General features: G+C 41.4%; 2 protein-coding genes across 2 annotated transcripts in view; one reads left to right on the top strand and one right to left on the bottom strand.

Annotated features, from left to right (window-relative positions):
- Positions 1-10,922, bottom strand: part of LOC115816166 (uncharacterized) — a 14,804-nt gene extending 3,882 nt beyond the window's left edge. The window contains exons 1-5 of the mRNA XM_030779135.1: positions 10,843-10,922; positions 10,401-10,432; positions 2,978-3,324; positions 2,276-2,341; positions 642-725 (exon numbers count right to left, since the gene is read on the bottom strand). Of these exons, the coding sequence (XP_030634995.1) occupies positions 642-725; positions 2,276-2,341; positions 2,978-3,324; positions 10,401-10,432; positions 10,843-10,922 (609 nt within the window). The remainder of the gene's footprint in view (positions 1-641; positions 726-2,275; positions 2,342-2,977; positions 3,325-10,400; positions 10,433-10,842) is intronic.
- A 1,778-nt stretch (positions 10,923-12,700) lies between these two features.
- LOC115816167 (active breakpoint cluster region-related protein) overlaps positions 12,701-25,000 on the top strand; it is a 15,463-nt gene continuing 3,163 nt past the window's right edge. The window contains exons 1-13 of the mRNA XM_030779136.1: positions 12,701-12,811; positions 13,407-13,511; positions 19,007-19,264; positions 19,533-19,640; positions 19,860-19,914; positions 20,020-20,072; positions 20,438-20,575; positions 21,104-21,225; positions 21,609-21,765; positions 22,522-22,647; positions 23,635-23,710; positions 23,960-24,055; positions 24,333-24,407. Coding sequence (XP_030634996.1) covers positions 12,728-12,811; positions 13,407-13,511; positions 19,007-19,264; positions 19,533-19,640; positions 19,860-19,914; positions 20,020-20,072; positions 20,438-20,575; positions 21,104-21,225; positions 21,609-21,765; positions 22,522-22,647; positions 23,635-23,710; positions 23,960-24,055; positions 24,333-24,407 — 1,453 coding nt within the window. The 5' untranslated portion in view covers positions 12,701-12,727. The remainder of the gene's footprint in view (positions 12,812-13,406; positions 13,512-19,006; positions 19,265-19,532; positions 19,641-19,859; positions 19,915-20,019; positions 20,073-20,437; positions 20,576-21,103; positions 21,226-21,608; positions 21,766-22,521; positions 22,648-23,634; positions 23,711-23,959; positions 24,056-24,332; positions 24,408-25,000) is intronic.

Raw genomic sequence — 25,000 nt, forward strand, 5'->3', positions numbered from 1 at the left:
AGCGAAACTGATACTGATAGGGGTAGTTTGGAAACAGAGACCCTTTTTGGGGAGATTTCACACAGTAATCTTCTGTTTGGAGTTAAGCTGTTGATGAAATACTGACATGCTGATAAGACTTCTGCACAGTTACAAATGTGCAAAAGTCTTGATGAAATACTCTGACATGCTGATAAAACTTCTGCACAGTTACAAATGTGCAAAAGTCTTGATGAAATACTCTGACATGCTGATAAGACTTCTGCACAGTTACAAATGTGTAAAGGTCAGTCAACCAGCAGCTGGTTACAAAAATGGGAAATAGCACATCAGAGTGCATGTCTTGTGAAACCTCTTCACAGACAAAGCAATGGACTGACACATGACCTAACTGTGAGTCTAGGTCATGTCAGTTTATGAAACCTTACATACAGACCAGTGAAGAATATGGCTTCACTTTCTGCTCTCAGATTTTCACTTAAAAATCAAACTGTTTTCTCTCTATTCTTTTCATTGTCATTGTTTTATCACGTTCTTAGAAGTTACTTTATCACCTTTCTCTCTCTCTCTCTCTCTCTCTCTCACTCACACACACACACACACACACACACACACACACACACACACACACACACACACACACACACACTTTCTGACTTTACCTGCAAGGCCTGAACACTACAGTGAATAAGCTCCATTTTCCATTTCACACTCTCGCTCTCTTGTTCCACCCCTCTGCACTCCTCCTGCACGACATCCCACAACAAAAAGAAAGACAAAAAGCTCTCCGTTTACGCCTGTAACATTGCTCTGTCCCCTCTCAGTTCTGTCAGATGCTTTGACCAACACTGCTTTATAATTTTCACTGCGCCTGTTGCTAAAAATGTCCGTTGAACCTTCATTGATTTGCGTAGTTTGTACAGTATACTATCATGCTTCACTAAAAGTGCTGTTTTGAATTCAAGTAGTTTTCACTTCTTACATGGTGTGACCCTCTACCCCTAATGGCATTTTGTATATTGCTGTCGCAGTTGGTGAAGTAGAATAGCCTACTAGTTGTGCAGTTTTTGTGGGAGCCTCTGTCGTCTTTATTTACTCAGAATAACACAAAATCACTGACTGACACATAGACGGAACAACGTTCCACTTCATTTGGCTATGATGGATGAAAACAAGACAGCAGCACTAGTGTCGTTGCTGGAGATGTGGTTGCAGTTGTGGTTAAGCTTTGAACACTCCATGCATCACGTAGGCTGTATTTCGCTAACAAGTCGCCCCACCACACCGCTGACCATTCATTTGCATACATTCAAGCACACAATAGGCCTATATATCATAAGAGCACAAGGCCCCTTCGGAGTGTCATTCAGGTAATTGTTATCTGAACTGAAATAGTTGTGATTTGATGATGATACATGTATTTGTTACACATGTGACATCCCAGTGAAAAAAATCAAAACTGATGGCTGTACATTGCGATGGAAATGTCCATATTGTTCCATATTGACGAGTCATATTAAGTTGCTGCAGGCTTTAGCTGTTCAGTTACCCTGTTACAGGTAGCCAAACAGGAGAATGAAATGTCTGTATTAAAACTTGATGACCCAAGCCTTGGACATCCTGGTATTGAGCAAGTAGGCCACTCTGCTGAGATCTCCTATACTTTGTTGTGTGTTGATTTGTTTTGTCTCAGATCAGAATAATTTGTTTAGATTTTGTGATGCTGCTCGTTTTAATTAACACATGGTAGTATGTTGTGTGTTGATTTTTGTATTATCCTATAGCCAGTAGGTGATTCATTATTTTTTAACGGGGGGATGGCCCGATGGCCACTGACACTACTCTATAGAGTATATAGGGGGATGGCAGGTTAACATGGGGGATGCATTTTGGTCATTTCGCTAACAAGGGGGATGGCATCCTCCCTCATCACCCCACAAATCTCCTATTACCTATAGCTTGAATTCCGTTCATTTTATCACTTGACATGATGACCGCTGTCCATATTGCCCTATGCATAGCACTTTCTTTTGTAACTTAATACAATTACGTTCATATCATTTCTCTCGTCAAGTCTCGTGCTGGTCCTTGTTCTACTCAGCTTAGACAACGGTTGGGACATCGGTCTATGAATGTGGACAGAGCATGGGCCGTATTTTCTCCTGCAGCATTGTGATGTTGCACCTCTAAATAATGTAAGAATGCTAACATATTTAAAAAAAGATCATTTGCCTCCTCTAGGCTCTGAAAATAAGCAAAATGAAGATGTTTCCATGTGTTTCCAGTGTGCACTTACCTCAAGCTGAAAAAGACAATGGGTGATCTCAGATGGAACCAGTTGCTTCGGCAAACTGTGAAACTCCTGCACCAAAAATAGGTGTACAGTGTAATATTAATATAGGAGCAATGCACCAGACCATGTTACTTATTATAATTTGCTGTGAAGTACTGATGTATTAATACATTTCACTAAGGAAACGACAGGCGTTTGTGGGTGTTTAGGCGGGTGATGAAGATGTAAAGTTTCCACCGAATAGCCACAGGAAATTTTTTTCTTTACTTTTTTTTTTCTAGTTCCTGTTCTGAGTGCATTAAAACAGCAATACACACGACTGTCCTGTCTTAACAGTCTCATACTCAATAAACCTCCAAGTGCTTTTTCAAAACCTTGGGAATTATTATCCAAAAACATATTTTCAAATGTCACAAACCGTCAAATTTAAAGTAAATTTACAATTTCTCAATATTAACAATTTCAAGCAAATAGTCTTTGAACAGCAGATTCCCTACTTAATTACCACAGAGATGGGTACCCAGAGAGGAGCATATCTGATACTGAACTGGGGTGAATGAACTAAAATGAGCTCAGTTTCAAGTGAATTCAGGTTAACTGAAAGGTGAGTGATAATACATCCACCACTAACAACTGAAAGTTTAAGCCCAGTCTGCTGACTAAACTTAATCAGGGTTGACAAAGGTCTATGCCATTTGAGCTAACCTGCTTGTATTTGGCCGAGTCATCCATGTGACCTCCATCCAGCTCCTTCTGCAGTACTGTCGAGGGTGTACTCCTTACTTCCTCCTCTTCTTCTGCCTCTTCCTCATCTAACGAACCAAAGGATTCCGATGACCCCTCATCAAACGAAGCCCTGTTTTCGCTGGCGTCCTCCCATTTCTCCTCCTCCTCGGGTTCTGGTGTCTTTATCTCCTCCTTGCTCTTCCCCTCCCCACCAGCAGGTAGCGATATGTTGTCCAGGGAGAGTTTGCTACTTTCTTTGCTTTTGGGGCAGATATCTGTGGCGCTGGGTGGCTTGCACTGTGTCCGATGCTGTTCATCAAAGGACCCTAACCACAATAAGAACCACATGAGTGAACAATTAACGAGGAATGTCACAATTTAGAGTTCGACTCCAGTCAGTGGAACAGGAGACAGGAAAAAAAATCACAAGAACAGCTTTGTGAGGGGTTGTTAGCAATGCCAGGGTCAGTTTTATCCTAGTTCTGTTTATGGAAAGCGCTCATGACTGCATTCATGAAGATGAAGATGCTTTTCAGCAACTGGAGTCCAGTTGCTGCTGCGGTTCTTTAAGCTCCTCGCAACAGTCCTGGGTCAAATGTACAGTCACCAGCCACTTTACTAGAAACACTGACCTTGTCAATACACCTTGTTGTTATACAGTTAAGAGACTATGACCCATCTATTACCATAGACGGTGTGTGTTATCTATCCTCTAGCCCTTCGTCAGTGATCAGTTTTTGATCACAGGACCACTGTTGACTGGACGTTTTTAGGTGGCAGACGACTCTCAATCCAGCAGTGACACTGACGTGTGTAAAAATACATTCATACTGATACATTCATACCAACACGACACCCTTTACCATGCCACTACCATGCTGTGTCACTGCTGTGTGGAGAATGACCTGCCAACCACATAATATCCAGTCAACAGTGGTCCCATGGTTAGAAACTGACCATTGATGAACAGGGTAGAGGGCAGCTGACAAAAAAGCATGCATGGCAACATATAGGCTACAGTCCGTAATTGTATCGCCCACGCAGTCTACCTTTAGGGCCAGTGAGTGTAGATCCAAGGTAGGTGTTTCTGATGGAGTGAACAGTGAGTGCATACTTGAACTAACACCCTCATCCCTAATTGCCCCTCTGCTCTCTCAAGCTATTAAAGCATTAAAGCTCTTCTAAGACTCAGTGTGTTGAAACAGTACCAGTAACCCAAGGGTGCATCACTTATTTGGCTGAGTGGTTAAGATGATCATAAAATAGTCCTAACTTGCATTCATTTCCACCCGAGTAGTACGATTTCAGTGGTTTGATGGAATGAGTATTTGCCTACATTTTTTTTTAACATTACATAGACAGTGAACGCTCATAACTCAGTCGTTCCTGGAATTGTTCCTCGCATTTATTACCATTATTATTCATTTAATGACAACATTTCACAGTCTCAGGTTGCTCTTCCACACTGGAAAAAAAGTCATACAGGCTATCTATGTGGTTGAAAATTGGATACTGAACAAAGTTAACCTTTAATACAGGCATGTCATGGAAAAAATCTCCAGCTTATTTGTCCTTGAATAACTTTTCCCGTCAACCCAGTTACCATCTGCTCATGGACAAAGCACCGCAATATACAGGTAATCTACACCAACTCCCTTGGTAAATCATTAACTTAATGATCCACTTTGAGACAACATAAAGCAGTAGATTTTTGTAACCCTAAAGTTATAGAGATCAATCATGACATTATCTTCTGAAATTGGTCTGCATGCAAAATCATTGGTTACCATAGGAATAAGCTTAACACTACAATAGCAGTATAGCACACCTTAGTCCATAAAAAAAGACTTAAGGAACAGATAGGCCTAAAGATGTCATGACATTGTAAGACATTGTGGATGTGTCCATATAATGGGCTGGATATGATATGGTATATATCAACACGGAGGTACACGTAGGCCTAAAAATGTCATGACATTGTAAGACATTGTGGGCGTGTCCATATAATGGGCTGGATATGATATGGTATACATCAACACGGAGATACAGGTGCGTGCTGAAAGAAGGGGAAAACCTTCAAGTGAAAGGGATGAGAATGTGCTATGCTTCTGAGTGCACCCTGTTATGCAACAGGGTACAGCTTCTGAGCATTGCCAAGGTTTTGGCAGTGACTGATCTGATAGGGTGTGTGGGCGCTCAGAGATGACGCAAACCTCAAACTGACTTGGTTGAATGGGTTTTGACTCCAGGGCTTTACAGGAAAGACAGAGGGGTTTAGGGTCACTGTTTAAGATGATGCCTTCAATGCAGGGTGCCAAGGATGGCTTTGAATTTGTTCATGTCGAGGTGAAAATGGTTGTTGCTTGTCTGCTTTCAGATCTTTCGCAGAAGTTTCGTTTTGTAAAGCACTGCATGCATAGCAGTGGAGGGCATGGACTGGAATGTATTGAGAATTTGGAAGAACAGCTTAAGCAAACATGAGAAGGTCATTAATAACCCCGTCATTAACAAAGGTTTGGCTCTGTGGAAAGCAAAGAATTCACACGCTTAAAAGTCATAAATCCCCTGAGTAGCTTTGCAACTGTAGTACAGTTGTGTTTTCCAAAGTCTAAGAGAAAAAATGCGGGCTGGGAAAAGGGGCGGAGTTATGAGATGAGATTGATTCTTCTGATAAAAGTACCAAGGCTGCTGGTTTCAAGGTCAAAGCTATTTCTCACATTAAAAAAGTGAAATTGGTCACAATTAGAGAGACAAAACAAAAATAGACATGGGTTGGGACTGGGGTCCAAGGAGTTAATACCCCATCTTAGATGGGTTAGAGCAGCTTGTTTGATCCTACAAAGCTATTCAGTGGTGGGTCGTTGGATGTTGGATAGAAAAAAACCCTTGAACAATAAAGGGCATGTGTGAGCAAGCACATACATGTGTGACATTTATATGTGTCTTTCTTCCAAAGACACATTTAAGCAGGATTATGAAAAGGAGTGTCTTATAAATAGAATGGTGACCAATGGAAACCTGTTGTCACAAGCAGTGAAAGGATTTTAAGCCCATGTGTAGACAAAAAATTAAATAAATAAATAACAGTAAAAAAAGTTTGGGACATGGGCACAGGAGAGGATATACTCATTTCTGTCAATTTAAGGTGAAATGGAAATGAACTGACAATACTCAAATTGTTCTCTTTTCAACCTTTGTTTGCTTCTTTTTTTTTTCCTTTGATGTTACTCAAACATGCAGGTGGTCATTCATTTGCTATTTTTTTGTCCTGCCTCATTGCACTTTGAGCCAATTTGATGTTAAGAATGCTGTAAAGGACAAATGATGTGCTTAATCAAAATGACAGAACTCAGGCCTTCTTGAATTTACCCTTCTGTTTATCTTCCTGGTCATTATAGAGAAAAAACCATTGATATATTTCTTTAAGAATCATGTTTTTCAGACTGTGGAGATAAGAAAATCCATAAGCCATAAATATATATATATATATATAAATATATGTATGTATGTATATAATCTTTTTATATTTGATCTTTATCTGCTGCCAAGACTGCTTAAAACAGTCAAGATTAGTGTTAATACATACAGGCACCATTCATTTGATTGCTTTCTTTCCTATCCTGCCTTGTTTTACTTGGAATAGTGTTGAATCCATGCATACGGTGCTATAAGAAACAAACAATGTGTCAGATTTGATATAAATTGCGAAAGACGTTCCTCGGTCAGACCGAATTTGCCCTAATTTTTTGGGTTTGTATGAGCGTGATGAATCTTGCTGACCTTCTCAGATTAGAACCACGCTTTCTGAGACACACTCTCACTGCTTCTCTCATTCTCTCTCTCTCTCTCGCCCTCCTTTTCTAACATTTATCAGGCTAAATTGGCATTATAATCAGATTTCAAAGACGTCACTCCTTGTCTCTGGGCAGCTCTCCCCCGGGGCGGCTGCAGTCTCGCACAATTGTGTTCACAGTCCTAATGCAACACAGTCTAACCTTAGGTCCTGAGGCTCTTTATGACCTTTATCTGTTGAATAAGGTGTGTCTTGTGTTGGGTTGCAGTAAAAGACCAAACTATGTACTCTTCAGTTCTGTAGCTGTGGTCTACCCACCTGTCCCTTCAACCATTTACTGCTTTAATTGCTTTATTTTTCCAACACTGCATCACACAATGCCACATGACACAAATTACAAAGTACATTACTTTCTTACTGTTCCTTACAAACCTTCCTCTATATAAAGGGGAACTCAGCATTCTCTCTCATATAGTTACATTTCTCTCTGGGTAATTAATAATTAATATTGTTCTCTCAATCCACAATGGCTAATTCAGAACTGAGTAGTTAATTCCAGTTCAGTTACTGAAGTTGAATTCCTCAGTTGGACTCCGAATTGACACCAGTCCAGAACATGCCAAATTAAAACTACATTGGAACTACATGAAAATGAATTCAGCCTGATGAGACTCTGCAACTAAGATATGTGCAATTAGTAAACATATTAATTATATTAAAAATAGAGGCTGTACAATAAAACGCGTTGTTTGTTTAAATACTGACAGACTAGGCTGATTAAAAAATGTACTGCAAGGAAGCCATGTATCAAGGTCAATATGGAAAATAAGGTAAACTGTTCATGAAACATTCAACTCCTAAATGGCTTCCAGATAAACGAAACTCGCTCTTGGTCGCCGTAGTTTGTTTTCCACTGACTTTCTCATCTGAATTTTCGCTACAAAGATACCAATAATTCCATCAACACTATAAATAAAATAAAAAAAATCCCCTCACTCACGAAAAGCTATCCACTCCTGTCTAAAAACGAAATTTAAAACAACCTACTAACCAAAGCTCCTAACCCCGGAACAAAACGATGGACACGCGCCATAAGGGGACGTCACAGAAGCAGCAGAGATTAGTCATCACGTAAAGTAGCCTAGTTCTCCCCCGCTTATCACGCTATATGAGACCATTCTTAATGACTAAAGTGTCCTTTAATGTTTATTTAGGGGTAATCAGTTTTCTTCGATAAAGGAGATAATAGAGAGCGCAATGGAACCCTACATTAGCGCCCTCCTCCGGTGTCTAGGGAAACGTTGCTCGTAGTAGAAGAATAGAATTACACAGCAGGTGCGCCCCCCTCCGACCCTTCTCATTTATTGTCCCGTTACTTTGAACGAATGACCACCGCTATGTTTTTAAAGTTTTGTGTTATTCAGAAAATTTAGACATTAATGAAATCCATATGCTTTCAGTTGGAAATACTGCTTCAATATGTATATTCTGTTTCTATTTTATCTTTAACTGCAGACAAGACTGTTTAACACAGTAAGGACTGATATAGACAGAAAAGGCGTAGGGCTATAAGATTAAAGGAGAGAGGTCTTAAAAACGCAGCTAAATCCATTAAGTATAAAGTAACAAATAATAGATATATTACTACGTAACATCTGCTGGTATTTCATAAGCTACCTGTCACTATCATATTTGATTACAGAACTCAAAGAGGATTCGATGGATAATTTGTTTAGTGCGTTTTCTCACGTCAATTTTGACAAATATAAAAGTTCTGAATTCCTCAAAACCTTCCGTTTAAATTTGTTGCTCGTCTTAGCAGAAGGCGACAGACAAGCTCAATACCATAAAACCTCGCACCTGACAACTGGGAAAACCCGTGTTCATTTCGCGCTTAACTAACAGTTGATCATTAACGCGGTTAATCAGCTGAGTCCGAATAGCAATGCACGAGTGAGGCCGACAAAATTCAACAAACTCTGAACACGCTGAATTTGGACTTGCTTCATTACTTACCTCTCGGGTGTGCGTTGTGTAGCAGATCTGTCGAGGCGAAAGAGCGACGAACGGAAAGGCTGCGATGATGGGATCGCTGCGACGAGCCGAACCTTGCGATTTGGAGGAAGGGAAAGAGAAAGAGGCAGAACGAATTCTACATATGACAAGTCTAAAATATGATTAATTGATTTATTTATACAAAAGTTCACAACCAGTATCAGCTCTTTTAACATGTGCCAAAGGCTTGTTTTAGAGTCAAAGAAATTGATTTACAAATAAGTCTTTTCAGACGATCTGGAAAGTAGACGTATGAGTCTGCGTTAATTTACCTGTGAGATGAACTGGAGAGTTTTGTCTCAGAAATTCTCGCTCCATTTTCAACACCGAGAGAAATGTCGCTGGACTGTCGCAATTCGCGTGACAAATAAATGGTAGTGCACCCCGAATCATCCGCCATTCTCCTTGCTTTCCCCTATTCAAAGAAAAAGAGAGAATGTAGACGGATTTTTTAAAACTTGAATTGTTTAACAATAGGCAAATAGAACCAACTGAAAAAAACGCACACTCCGTCATACCAGCATATGTAATGACGCCATAGTTACATGTTCCACAGAGATGCCGGTTTCTTGGATAGCCTATACGGCATTTCATATACTTTTTAGGTGCACGCCTGCTTCTACATACTGAACTTACTAAGTTGAAAGTAACTACTGTTTGAATACCAGTCAAATCCCATTTGTCATGTAATTAAAGTACTGATGACATTTTAGAACCATGCTTCCGTACACGGGCTCCAAAAAACAACATCCAAACACTGCAACTCCTTTCCCGTCCACACATTTCCCCCTTGTCTCAGTCATTCATGAAAGATAAGTGACACCCCAGGTACAGTTTGTCCATCTACAGTTATGATTGTCAGGTAGGGTCCTGAATGCAGCTCACTGACCTTGTAGCCTAGTCATCTTGTCAGTCTTTCTGCCCACCTGTTGGCCCGTGGCATGTCACCTATATTGTGCCCCCAAGCCCAAGGACTTGCAAAAGGACTGCCTCCCACTCCGATCACTGACATACTCAGAAACTCATATCTTCATTTCTTTTTCATCTTACACAACAAATTCCCTATGTGCCAGTTAATTTCTCCCACATTTTCTGTCATTTCTCCCATCCTTTTTTCTTTCTCCTTGACTGTTATCATAGTCTAATTACTGTACCCAGTGCATCTAAATGGAGTGTTACCATGTCACCGGTGCCATGGGTTTCCCTAATGGGGTCCACAAGCCTGTAAAGCTGCTTTGTGGCCCTGTCTAAAGTGAAAGGAGGCTATATAAAGGTAACTGATCTGAAGAACTAAGTAGAGTGGCAAGATGTAACCACTCGATCAAGCGTAACTCATTTGCATTCTCTGTATGATACAGTACACTTTGATTCATTTGTCACAGCGGTAGGGTCCTACATTACTTTTGCAGAACAGGAAATTGCCTTGATGCATGAGCGGGTGCTGACACATGGCCCAGCTTTGTGATGGTTGACTTGTGTTTGGGACGGGCTCTGACAGCACAGCCTTTCATCAGTGAACCAGACTTACCTCACTACTTGAACACTCATTCTTACCATGTGACAGGGGGCTACCCAGTTGGGCCAACCTACAGACACAGGAGAAGCGCAGGATCAGCTGTGGAGTGCATTAGAGGCATGCTGAAATGAGTGGTGGCTTTACTTGGCTGCATCAGGGATGAGGCTCTTGCAGCAGCCTTAAAAGGCGCATGAGATTGTTTTCGCAGATGGTGTGGTCCACAGTGGAGCAGTGTCCAGAAGATACCAGATTGGATAAGTCAGAGCATGTCCCCTTGCCATCCGCAGTGTCCTACCCATATGACACAGTCAAGAGAATGAGATGACATTTAATACCATACAATGATAATAAAATAACAACAACAACACCAACAAGAATAATAATAGTATTTAATATAATAGTATAATAGACTGAAGCAAATCCTGAAGTCCAAGCTCAATGGATAGAACACAATCCAAGAGTTTAACAGCTACAGCCCACCAGTAATAAGGTATACTGGAGGAATCCTCCATTGGGCCATGGAAGAGGTGCAGAGACTGGAAAAGGAAACTGATGACCATCCCAAGGGAAAGAACCACAGCCTGTACATGATCCAGTGCCAAGGAGAAAGAGGCCTCTGAAACATCGAAACAGTTGTTGTCCTGGGATAATCTATGAGCATTACCAGATCCCATCAGAACTGACAGGAAAATGCACATAAGACATCACCGTTTATGATAACACTCATTTCGAAATCAGATCATTCAGATAAATTGCAGGATGAAATGAATATTTTTCAGTCAGTGAGGCCCAGGATATTGTCAAACAGGCTTCAACACATCGATCGGAATAAGGTTTTGAGGATGTCTTGAAACGGATCGTGAAATGCCAATTTACAACGATGGGTGGCACTGTTATGCAAACTATTTCAAAGACGGAACACTCGCCTCTTTTAATTACTGTCGAGAAATGAGAACAGTGATCAGGATGTTGTTTACTCTGAACATTCGGCCCAGCCGAAATAAAATGTTATTACGATGTAGTCTAATAAATCTAAAAAGGGATTATTTGAACGAGGTTGTGAAACAAATCTGCAAATGGAAGACGAAACTGTATAACGTTTTTGTAACTTTCATACTTAAATTGATTTATCTGAGCCAAATTAAACGAACAAACTTCAGATGAACTGCCCCACTCTTTTTTTGTCTCTTACTTGTCACCTCGAAGTATCAGTGCGACGTTTCAATAATCGACATTCTACACACAAACAGAGGAGCTGCAGAAAGAAACATTAAGGAAAGAGTGAAAATAAAGATTATAAAGGTCGTTAATTATAAAGTGCTAAATCTACGTAGCTGTTAAAGTTTTGTTACTGTGCTCCAAAGCGTCAAAGTGTTGCGGTAACTGTGAATGTGCCGTGCCTTTCCTGTGCTGTCCAAGGTGCTTACTGGAAACCAAACCATAACGCATCATCCAGCATTCAGCTAAATCTGTCTGGTTTGGGTCACCGATGTGACTTTTGGTTACCATATATTTATGTATTAATGTATTTACCCACTGCAAGGTGAACGACATAAATCCAGATTTGATCTCTCTGTCGAGCATTTATTCTAAACGGCTGTCCAGCTTTATTCGTGTCTAGTTTCATTAATATAGCTGTGCTGTTTCATTGCTGGTAACTTCGTCTGTGTTGCATCCGGAACAGGCAACAATCAATTACATCAAAAGAACCCCGTGGAACAGACTCTTGCAAGCCTCCCGCAGTTTTGACCTCACGCTATCTTTTGTCACATTGTCACTGAAACAGGAAGACCACGAGCTCTCTTTGTGAACAGCTCTCGACCGAAACAGTTTCTCTTAGACAGAAGAGAGAGAGGATAGAGAGAGAGAGAGAGAGAGACAGAGACAGAGAGACAGAGAGACAGAGAAGGAAAGAGAGAGAGAGATTTCTCGCTAGTAGCCCTGCCACTATGGATCTGTATGAAGAAATGCGGAGTTATCTTGAATCCCTCGGCTTCTCGGGTATGCCATTCAAGCTCTTGTCCATTACTGAACGTGTGAGCGAGCGAGTGTGTGTGTGTGTCGTGTGCCTGCCTGTGTGTGCTTGACTATGTGTGTTATGTGTTGGGAGTATCTCTCATGTAGAGCTAAATGTAATGAGAATTTATTAAGAGAAGGTATAACCGAACACAACTCAAAATGTAATATCTGGTCATATTAAAAGATAAGACACTACCTTGTATTTTTGACATATACGAGCAAACAAAAACTCTGGTTCAACTAACGAGTTAAGAATGCTCGTTAAGAATACGTGAGGAGGAATTTTTTGAGAAATCTGAATATTTGGGGTTTAGTGGGTGAAGATGTCGACGTGAGTCCTGATTTGATGGTAGACGTGTTTTCCGAAGAGGGGCAGGACTTCGCTCAGAGTCCGCTGCAAACAGAGTCCCCAGCATTACCAAACACACCGGTGAGTCATCACATGAATCGATACCCCCCCCCCCCCCCCCCCCCCCATATTTGCCCAACCATACACTGCCTGCTCGTAAAAAAGAATAATGATAAAAAAAAAAACGGTTGGGACACAATTTGTTAAGCTTCCACTTTTCTTAAAAAACTTTGTAATTTGTAATAGAAGTGACCAATGAGTCTCCGATGAAGAATAAAAAGGAAGAATAATCAGGTTAACTTTACTTCACACAGCACAGCACACCCGCAAGTAGCCTAACTTAATATTGGACTGTATCCTCATAAGAGGAATATCTAGCGGGGAAATGAGATGACCATTCTGCATTAGTTGTAAGATAAGATGAAACGTATTTATCTTAAGAGGACATTTGATTTCACGCCCTGTACTCTGTGAGGCACTCTGCACTACATGCTACATGTTAAAACAGAGTGGGCTTACTGCGAACAGTGGCCGTTGGACATACAGTAGCCTACAACAGAGTCTTGTTTTTTATCGATATGACTACTAAATTCAGTGGTGAGGTTATTTCCTCGGAGAGCATGTGTACTGCAGTGATTCATACTCAGTGTTGTAATGTTACATCGCTATTTTGTAGACGAGCCGGACACCCAAGGACATGGAGCAGAGGAAACTCGTGGTCCTCAAAGACATTCTGAGCAGTGAAGAGGTTTACCTGAACGAGCTGGAGATACTGCTTACTGTGAGCACGCGCACATTCGTATACATTCACACACGCACAGAAATACGCATGCACCTCTATTCGCTACCAGTTTTGGGTAACAGCGGAGACATAGCACAAGACGCACACACACACACACACACACACACACACTCTCTCTCTCTCTCTCTCTCTCTCTCTCTCGCTGTGTGTGTAGGTCTGTGGCGGCTGATGAGCTGGAGACAAACCTCCCTTTTAAATCTATCATCGATTTCAACCTGTTCCCGTTAATTGTTGATTAGCAATAAAACTAACGGTTCGCAGAATAATTAACACCAGTCGCATAAATAGAGTAAATGATTACCAAAGTTGTTTTATGATATAGTTACTGTTTTTGCAAACAAGTTTCAGGCCTGAGTGCTAAACTTTATTGTGCATTGCACTCAACGCTGATGCATTGTACAGACAAAAGATTTGGTTTTTCCCAACCTAAAACTTTATTCTCGGAAACTGAGATCGATTTTAATAACTTCCGTTTTTTTAAATCTGAATTTCGTAACACAACAAAGCTGCAAGGTAAAACCCATTGAGGAATTAGTTTTTCAATACGTATTCAGATTATTGCCATCCTTGTTAAACAACTTTACGCTGTAGCTTTCGCTATAGCACACAAACTCCAGACAATCCACGGTGTTCCGCGAGCAGTCAAACCGCAGAATCTTGCAAATCAGACCAGCGCATTTGGCATTAATATTCCCTGACCTAAAAGTACAAATATCCACAAATGTGCACGTATCCACAAACATGTTGGTATAACAAATGCAACGCAGTTCAGTAAAGAGAAGAAATATTATCACGAAATGATATTGGTAATCATGTACTCTATTTACGGAATTGGTGTCAATTATTCTGCGAATCGTTAGTTTAATTGTTAATCAAGGCGGATTAACGGGAACGGGTTGAAACTAATGATAGATTTAATGGGGAGGTTTGTTCCCCTCCTGTTTCCAGCTCACCAGCCGCCATTGGTGTAGGTGTGTGTGTATAAATGTAGGTGCGCGCGCGCGCGCGTGTGTGTGTGTTTTCATGCCACTGACTGACTGCTGGTTCATAAACGTAAACTATCATATCTTTTTTTTATCACCTTACACTGACCGATGTTGCAGCACGCCTCTTCTTAATTACGCGATCAGGTGATTTTCAGTAACTAGTTTAGTCATCAAAGTACACACACAACACACACACACACGCACTTGCGTGCACACACACACACACACACACACACACACACACACAAATTCTGACGTGTCTTAACACTGAAGACCCAAGAAGGAGTTGACAGTTTGAGGCAGTTGTTCTGTTGTGGCATTGCTTTTGTACACAAACAATAACATGGTTCTGTCATGTGTATGTTAATACCTTCAATATATTTCAAATCAAAATTTAGTATAATTATTAATCTCAAGCAGAAATATTGCAGTGAATAAAAAGATATATACACATACCTTATACATACACACATACGTTCATATATGCAGACATACAGCATATGAAACATACATACATACATGAAGGATGTATGTGTAGCAGTATTCTGAGCCAGTACCTAAAAACATTACAAAATAGTACATACATTATGTCATGCTTGTGTCAAAGTGATTACAACATGGGTATCTTTATCATGAAGCATATTGTGTGTGTGTGTGTGTGTGTGTGTGTGTGTGTTCTCTTTTTTTTTTTTAACTGTCCATGATTAAAATGTCTAGGTTCTGTTCAACTTGACACAAGAATGAAATAATGTGTGCATTATTTTCCCATGTATGTTGAAAGTAGAGCATTACCCTGTGAAGAGGAACTTACATCAGTGGTAGGTTATTTTTATTTTAAGTAATTTCACATAAAGCTAAAAATCACATGGTACATTCTTATTAAACGAAGAAACCACTGGGTACGGTTCCCTGTTGAGCAGTGTGCAACCCTAACTTCTGTTTTTTGTTTTGTTTTGTTTTGTTTTTTTTCCCCTTTCTCACTAAGCCTGCTTCCTTCTCCTGCCTTGCTTTTGCTGCAATAAGGAATTTAACTAAGGCAAGAGAAGGGAAGGGGGGCGGTGGGCATTTTAGGAAGTTGTGCAAAATCCAATCCCAAACATAACTTTTAATTGACACTGAGTAATACTATTCCACTTCCAAAAAGAGGAATTAAACCGTTAAACTGCACCACTGTGTTTCATAAGCATTCTTGTCTTTTTTTTAATCACAGACATTATGTGATATTTTATTACAGGCTTTGTACTCTGCCAGTGAATATTTCGGCAAATACACTTATGTGCTTATATGAACCACATTGCACTTATGTGCTTATATGAAAACACATATGAAGTGACACATAACTGCTTATGACAAGACCTCCATTACAAGAATATAGAAGTATAGAATCCTGTGACTGCACACAAACACAGTGAACAGTCAGTTTAACCCATCTTTACACACCAGGAGTGAACACACACACACACACATATCAAGCACAGGAGCAGTGGGCAGCACACCTGCACCTGGGGAGCAGTTGGGGGTCAGGTGCCTTGCATGGATCTTTCCTACCAGTCCTGGGTATTGAACTGGCAACCCTTTGGTCATGAGTTCGATTCTCTAACCTCTAGGCCACGGGCTGTCACAAGGCCTCTGGTGCATCTTCTAATATACTGCTTATCTATGAGGTGCTCTACATGCACTTTCTTTCTTTTGGCATAAAGCTCTGCCTGTACTGACCTCTGAAGACTGACTCTTTTGACAGCATAGATCAATCTAACACTTAACTCCGACACTCGGCACGCGATAGTTTACATCACAGAGGCTCTTTGATCCACTTGTAGCTCACTCTGTTATTTTCCTTTAACTTACTTGCGTATGTATCTAGACTGATAATGAACTTAGCGGTGGCACTTACGCTATGAAACAATCAGCTTCTCAGTGGCTGTGTGCTCGGCTTTGTAATCTGCCTGTATTGGAAGGCGCTTTGGATAACAGCATCTGTAAAATGAATAGATGTAAATGTAAATTATGACTGTTTTGCAGACCATAACAGATGCAGGTTGGCAGTAATGTGAGCCAAACAAAAGTTACTGTTTTCTCTGCTGCTTCTGCATGTGAAGCATGGACGATGGTTTACTGTGAGAGACCATAGCGGCATCGACTCATCTGAGAGGGGTGTTAGTATGTACTGTATGGGTGATATGTAGTACATGTTGTGCTGGTGTTTGTGTGTGTGTGTGTGTGTGTGTGTGTGTGTGTGTGTTCGTGCACATGTGACTCTCACGTTCCTGTTGTACAGCAGGAGAGAACTAAGTGAGAACTAAATGTGTGTCCGTGTGGTTGGTTTCTCACTAGAGCTAGGGTAAAGAGCTGTTCTGTTTCCCTCTGTGTAATGTTATATGAATAAGGGTATATGAATATTTTTGTAACTAATAAGAAGTTTTGCTTCCTTTTGCCATCAGGACAGCTTTAATCCTTCGCAGAATACAATTACTCAAATATGGAAGTCTGTCTAATGAGATATTAGACCATTCTTCAAAAAGGGAAGCCTCCAGTGGTCATTAACAAAGGTTTTTGTGTGTGTGTGTGTGTGTTGGTGAGGGGGCGGGGGGGGGGGGGGGGGGGGTCCAGGGGTATTGTCTTGAAATATGTGAATATGTGGAGCAAACTGCATTTCCACTGTGGTAGCTTACACCTCATTGTCTTGAATGGCTTCATAGTTCTAACCCACTGTTATCGGTGATTTTCCAGACATGTTCACCATACCATAGCGATCTGCCACCATATTTAGTAGACAGTAACAGGCAATGCATGTTGAGGGCACCCTTTGGTTTTTGTCGAAGCATAAACCCGTATGTATTTAAGAAAGTAATAACAGATGACTCATCTTGTTATTGTACTTTTGTATTTTTGTGCGTCGGCCATGGTTAGAAATGACCAGACTCACCAGATTTCCATTGCTCATGACACGGTTTTTATTTAGTCTTAGTCACACTACTGTAGTTTCAATTCTGTGCTGGGCCTCTAGGCTTACTGTTGTGGTAATAAGCATTTGTGGTGTGTGTGTCTATTTCTATCTGTGAGCTCAGCTTTACCATCATTTTTCCTCTCTTTGGATATAATTTTTATTATCTGGCATGTGGTGTTCAAGCTTTTTTTACTCCCTGACAAACTGACATCATTTAAAGTGTTGATTGTCAGAACTGTTTTGTAATTGATAAATGTTGGTAAATTGCTAAATATAACCTCTCCTCTGTGGCCACCATAGCAGTTTTGCTTGGGTTTCTTCAAAGTTTGATTTGTTCTTCATGTGGTGTGTCAGTTATTTTGTCCACTTTGTCGATGCATTGGCAAAACATCAAGAAAACGCGACCCAGACCATTCAGAACAGGGTTCTCCTCTAACTCCCTCTAACTTAAGTAGTCACCTACGTAGCTGTCACTGTTATGAGATCAGTATAGATACTGAATAGGAATAGAGATAGAAACAGTGGCTGTGTCCGAAATAGCATACTAGGGTACTGCATACTGCATACTAGCCTAGTATACACTGCGTACTGCACACTACTCCACATGCTAGTATACAGTATGGTACGCAATTATGAGAACTTTCGTGCAGTGTACTACACGTTTGTTATTGGTTGGGCTATCTGTTCTGTTAAAATCGAACAACACACAACTATCACAAATATGTATCAAAAGTAGCCCTATAAGAAAGCGTATGAAGACTTATTACACCAAAATATGCAACTGATACATTTACATTCAGCTGCAGTTGAAGTTGAAGCTGGTTCTGTCGCTGTCCGCCATGTTTTTAAAATTATTTGACAGTTGGAAATCACCGCGTTGCTTCATGGGATGCAGTACCTGATGAAGTGAGCTCCGGTTGTATACTGCAATTTTCGCCAGAGTAGTGCATCATCCGGGTAACTCGTGTACTGCAAAATTTTTATTTTTCACGTACTGCATACTACTTACTACTTTTACGTCAAAATTAGTATGCGAGTAGTATGTAGTATGCCATTTTGGACACAGCCAGTGTCTGCTATGCTGGCAGAGTTTCTTGTTTTCTCTCTCCAAACTCTCCAAACTTCCTCTGCAAATCTGTATTCTTTCTTATCTCTCCTCTTAGTTATATGGGTACAACTTCCACTTCCCTCTCTCTTTCTCCCACTCTCTCTCTCTCCCCTACTCTCTCTCTCTCACTCACTCACTCTCTCTTGCTCTCATTCTCCCCTGCTCTCTCTCTCTCTCTCTCTCTCTCTCTCTCTCTCTCCTTCTCCCCCTCTCTCTCTCTTTCTCGCTCTCTCTCTCTCTTTCTCGCTCTCTCTCCCTCTCTCTCTCTCACTCACTCACTCTCTCTTGCTCTCACTCTCCCCCCTCACTCTCTTTCCCTCTCCCCCTCTCTTTCTCTCTTTCTCTCTCTCTCTCTCCCTCTCTCTCTCTCTCTCTCTCACTCACTCACTCTCTCACTCACTCTCTCTCCCTCTCTCTCTCTCTCCTCCTGCAGCCCATGAAGGCTCTGAAGGCAGCTGCAGGCACCTCTCAGCCCGTGCTGTCCAATCAGCAGCTTCAGACAGTGTTCTACCAGGTGCCTGAGCTCAGAGACCTTCACAAAGATTTCTACACCAGCCTGAAAGCCAGACTGGGGCCAGTCACAGATCTTGACCAGGAGACCCATCAAGACATGGAAACAAAGGAGGGCCCAGCCGTGCAGCTGCATCAGGGAGCTCACCAGTTGTGTGTGGGAGATCTGTTCCTTAAAGTTGTGAGTATTCCAATAATTACAAGCTAATTGTATATTTTCTCGCAGATACTCTCCCAACCATCACTATTCAGTAGTTGTCATTGACAGTCCATGCTTTATTAAAATACTTTATCAGTGTATTATTATAAGTAATTATAAAAATCCATGTATGGAATTAACTTGCCAAGCCTTGAAATATTATTGTTTAGTCAGTCAGATTGTGCAGAGTTAAATGTGTGCCTTGTTTGGTGTGTGCCATGCGGTTACGCTCCGTTCATGTGATCCTCAGGTCAATCATTTGGGAGTATACCGAGGTTTTATCGACAATTATGAGAACGCCGTTGACATTGTGCGCAAGTGCATGCAGTCGGACCAGCGCTTCAGAACCCTGGCAGGAGTGAGACGTCTAAACTCATCTCTCTCTCTCTCTCTCTCTCTCTCTCAGACCTCTCCTCTCTGGCCTCTCCTCTCTGGCCTCTTCTCTTAAACTGAGACCTGTCCTCTCCTCCACCCCTTTCCTGCTCCCTTTTGCTTCTTTCTCTCTCTAGCATTTCCTTTCACGTTCCCTCTCTCGGGAGTCCTGTCAGCTAATCTCCGCCTTGTTTTTCTCTTTAAGAGTATGATGTCATGCAGGGGGCCGGACAACTCCAGGACTACATACACGTTTGAGGGTAAATTTAGAACAGCATTGGAACACATTGCAAAGCAATACATAACATTTTACAATAAAAAAAAACAAATAATCTCATATTAACCTGTGTGTTTTCCCCCTCCAGGGCTTCTGTATAAGCCTCTCGATCGTGTGACCAAGACCACTCTTGTACTTCACGTAAGATATATTTGTCTAAGTTTATCTTGTTCTCATTGGTTCATTAGTCAGCCAGTCTCTCTCTCCTGTTCTAAGGTGTCCTTCTTTGTAGTTGAGTTATATCCAGTCAAAAGAGACTGTCTGTTAGTTTAATTTACTCTTAGCCGAAGTGACTCTTTGTGAATGATTCTTATCGTTAGGACTGGATTCTTCGTCGCTCTGTCCCACTCACCGTTTACTCTAATCTCGTCCCCCTCTCTCACCTTTTCTCTTGTACTCTAAACTGCCTCTCTTCTCTTCTCTTCTCTTCTCTTCTCTTCTCTTCTCTTCTCTTCTCTTCTCTTCTCTTCTCTTCTCTTCTCTTCTCTTCTCTTCTCTCTGTGAAGGACCTGCTGAGACACACCCCTCCTGATCATCAGGACCATGCTCTGCTTCAGGAGGCACTAAGAATCTCCAGCGGTTTCTTATCAGGTGTCAATGAAAGGCCACAGTGCAAGAAAGCCGTCACAGTCAGCAGAGGAGGGGTGAGTCAAAATGTGCACATATACAAACGTATTCTCTCACATATTCACACTCAGGTTCACACTCACCTGCACATACATGCGCACGAGGCCACACACAAAACAACCAAGAACTCTCATGTAGGCCTACACACATACCACATGCACAGACATGCACAGGCTCTCACACACATAATTTCACGTGGAAATTCACACTCACACTCACACTCACACTCACACTCACACTGACACGCAAACACACACATCCACAGTTTCACGCATCACTGCAGCAGTGCAGGACAGATGTTAATTTAAGGAGAACAAAGTGTTCCTCGTATTCTCACACACACCTTCACACTTCATCAGTCTTTTTTAGAGTGTGTGTGTGTGTGTGTGTATGCGTGTATTTTTTGTGTATATGTGTATATGTCTGCACATGTGTTTGTTTATGCATGCATGTAAATTATGTCATTTTCGGTAGAGTCTGTGCATGAGCGCATCTAATCGAGCGTTTGTGGGTGTGTGTGTTTGTGTGTGTGTGAATCTTCACAGAGACGTCAGCTGATTCGTGACGGCTTTGTGGTGGAAGTGTGTGAAGGAGAAAGGAGCCTGCGACATCTCTTCCTGTATACTGACATACTGTTGTGTGTCAAACTGAAAGGCGGGTTTACTGGGTGAGTGACAGCGATCTCCACCACTCAAAAAAGCTACATCTGCATCTTGTGTAAAAACCCAATCTTCTGAGTCTATACCTCAGTATATGTATCCTTTAATTTATAGTTCTGAATCATCTTATATGTTTTGCTGTTTTTATGTGCATTTCTGCATGTATTTGTGTGTGTATACGTGTCTGTGTGCATATTGGTGTGCGTGCTTTTGCGTGTGTGTGTGTGTGTGTGCATACTGGTGTACGTGCTTTTGCGTGCGTGTATACGTGTCTGTGTCCATATTGGTGTGCGTGCTTTTGCGTGCATGCGTGTGTGTGTGTGTGTCTGTGTGCACATCGGTGTGCGTGCTTTTGCGTGTGTGTGTGTGTGTGTGTGTGTGTGCGCTATAGGAAGAATGTCCAGTACAGGTTCTGTTGGTACATGCCTTTGGCTGGTTTGAGGCTTCACTGGTCCACGGAACAAAAACATCCTGCAGATCTCCAGCAACGGATCAGCAACATGAAGGCCAAAATGTTCCACCTCAGACATGAGCTTCGACTACAAGGGGTAAGAGCTCTGTGTGTGTGTTTGTGTGTGTGTGTGTGTGTACTTAAACACCTGAGGGGTTTATACCGATCAATGTCTACAGGATTCCTTTAAGTGCATAAAGTGCTTGAATTCAGATTTTTGAAATTTTAGTACTGGATTATCTGGAAAATTGGCCTCTTTTGTGGAAAAGCAATTTTTCTCGAGTTATTTTCCCATAATATTATGACTTTATTCTTGAAACATTACACCTGTATTCTTGTTATATTGTTACTTTTTTCTCAAATATTACAACTTTATTCTCAACCCCCCCCCAAAACAAGAAGACAACAAGAATACTGTAATGTGCTATATGTCATTCTCTGTTCATTCAAAATACAAATGTGACTAGGAATTTGCAATTATGACAAGTATTACTACATAAATGATCACTTAGCTGAAATACTTCTATTATGAGGAGTCCATGCAAATGGAAAGTTGGTGTTGGAAAAAGTCCTTGAAGGCGTTTGAATTTCAGTCAGTGACGTCTGTAAGGCCCATGGGTCTACTTTTCCTTCTTTGTGTATTTTTGTACCACCACTCAGTGTGTGTGTGTGTGTGTGTGTGTGTGTGTGTGTGTGTGTGTGTGTGTGTGTGTGTGTGTGCGTGTGTATGTGTGTGTGTGTGTGTGTGTGTGCGTGCGTGTATGTATGTGTATGGTGTGTGTGTGTGTGTGTGTGTGTGCGTGTGTGTGTGTGTGTGTGTGTATGTGTATATGTGTCTGTGTGTGTGTGTTAGAGAGCGTGTAAGGGACTGGGGTCTTGGGCTGTGGAACGGGGACGGAAGAAGCTGGAGGAACTTGAGCTTTGGCTCCTCACACACACTTCTTCCCTCATGTTAGAGTTTCAGAGCCCTAGCTGCAAGGTGTGTCTCTGTCATTCTCTCTCTCTCTTTGTCTCTCTCTCTCTCACACACACATACACACACACACACACATGCAAATACACTGAATTAAGCCTAACAGCATGAGCAGGGATGATAAAAGTGTTCAGATATTATACTTAAGTAAAGACAACAAGAGCATGTCTCTAGTAACAGTGCAAATGATCTGTTACCAAAACCCTAATAAACTAAACTAACACATTTGTTTGAGTCAAATACAAACATGATCCTCTTTGGATTCAATGGCGAATTTCTGAAGGCACTTAAAGACAAAGTGGGCACTTTATCCAAACGTCTCTTGTAAATGAGGCCACGGGTGGTTGTACATGTTAATACTATTGGCGGCAAACTCGTTTTCCGCTGCCATTTCCCACGCCACTTGGAAGTTTCTGACATCGTTTTGACAGCCACCACACACACACACTGGCAATGATGAGTATATGTCAGGGCGAATACTATAGTTAAGGCCAGTGAGTTAAGCACAGTCTTTCACCTGTTTGTGGACATTTAGCCCCTACCGCAGCGATGTTTAAAAAAGCCTGCGGCGGAGTTGGTCCGACACACATTCAGTCAGCTACCCCACCATAAATCAGAAATAAAGAAAAAAAAAAACAATGGCCTATGACTGACCGTGCCAAATGTTACAAGTAAGGACAGTTAAAGATAGCAATGCACTGGAGTATAAAGTATATAATGTCTTTACAGATGTAGTTGGTTAGAGAGTGAGAAATTGCTCATGTTGTTCATATGTAGTCGGAGCACAGATCCGCCAGGATGCTACTGTGCACTAAATACAGAGACGAAGCACCTTTTTCCCTTTTTTCACCTACTAACCCAGAACATGACAGACATAAACCTGACAGAACATGACAGACATAAACCTGACAGATATTTTTATTTTCTCCCCAATCTCCCTTTCATGCTCTCTGTCTCTCTCTCTCTTGCTCTCTCTCTGTTTTTCCCTTACAGAGTCACACACTCTATTTGCCCTCTTTGTATGAGCTTGACGAGTGGAGAGATGACATCAACAAACTCAAAGGGGAGAGTGCGTGTTATTCCCAGTATATATGTCTGTGCATGACCTGTGTATATGTGTGTGTATATGTGTGTGTGGATATATGTGTGCATATGAATGCATGCGAGTGTTTGTTTATGCATGCCTGCATACCGTGCCATTTACAGTAGAGTTTGTGCATGAGCACATCTAATCGTGTGTGTGTGTGTGCGTGCGCGTGTGTGTGTGTGTATGCGTGTGTGTGTGTGTGTGTGTGTGTGTGTGTGTTTAATCTCTCAGATATTGAAACAGTTCCTCCAGACTTATTGACTCTGACCAGTGCCTGTGTCAAACTCAGAATGAGCCAACAGCCTCATCTTCAGTGTCTGAGATCTAGTTAGTCTTTTCCTCTTTTCCTCCACACATACTGTTCCTTTTTTCAGGCTTGCCTCATCTCTCCTTTTCTCTCATTCTCCCTCTCTGTCTCCATTTCAGTTCAATTAATAAAACTTTATTAGTATAACAGTGTGATAACAATAACATATCCTTATCGTATAAAACAATCTAGAATCTCTGTCTCTCTCCCTGTCTCTCTGACTCTCTGTCTTTTTCTCTGTCTGCCTCTGTCTCTTACTGTCTGACACTTTCTCTTTTTGTCTCTCTCTTGGTTTAGATAAAGAGGGGCTGTCTCTCTGTGGCACTCTGAGTGTTGCGGTGCACTGGGCCTGTGGTCTGAACATGGCAGTTAGTGAGTAACTAAAACAAACTCTCTCTGCTCTCTTTGTTGCCCTAAATGGAATTACAAAACTCTTCTGCCCTTAAACTGGTGCAGGAGGTTGCTAGAAATATTAATTAACCCATAGTATCCTGTGAAGAGCAAGTGACCTTACAAATAATGAATTACTTTATGAATTCAAAATGCTTTGGTATAAGTTACTGGTAAAGACAAATCAAAAGTTGGAGTTGATAACATCAGTTGGGGTGGGATTTTTTTGATGCTGTTGAGACTATGTGGCAAAGTTGACCACATAAAAAAAGTTGAAGCTGGGAGAAACAGGGTCCGCCCGATCTGACTTACCAACAGCAACACAGCAGTCGCCAAGTCAAAGTGGCAACCCATTCATTCTACTTAGCAACTGACCAATTTCCAATCAGTCTAAATCACCAGCCAACTAACCAACCAATCGATTCACTGTTAAGCTGGGGGGGGGGTTTCAAGTACGTGGTTTAGTGACTAACCCAGTTAAGTTAACTCAGAGTAAGTAGTAAACCTCCTAATAGAGGAGCCCTGTGGCTTTGTTTTCCTAGGAGAATGAAGCCATAGGGCTCTTATTTTAGGAG

The sequence above is a fragment of the Chanos chanos genome, chromosome 7 (assembly GCF_902362185.1).
Source record: "Chanos chanos chromosome 7, fChaCha1.1, whole genome shotgun sequence".
NCBI classification, from domain to species: Eukaryota; Metazoa; Chordata; class Actinopteri; order Gonorynchiformes; family Chanidae; genus Chanos; species Chanos chanos.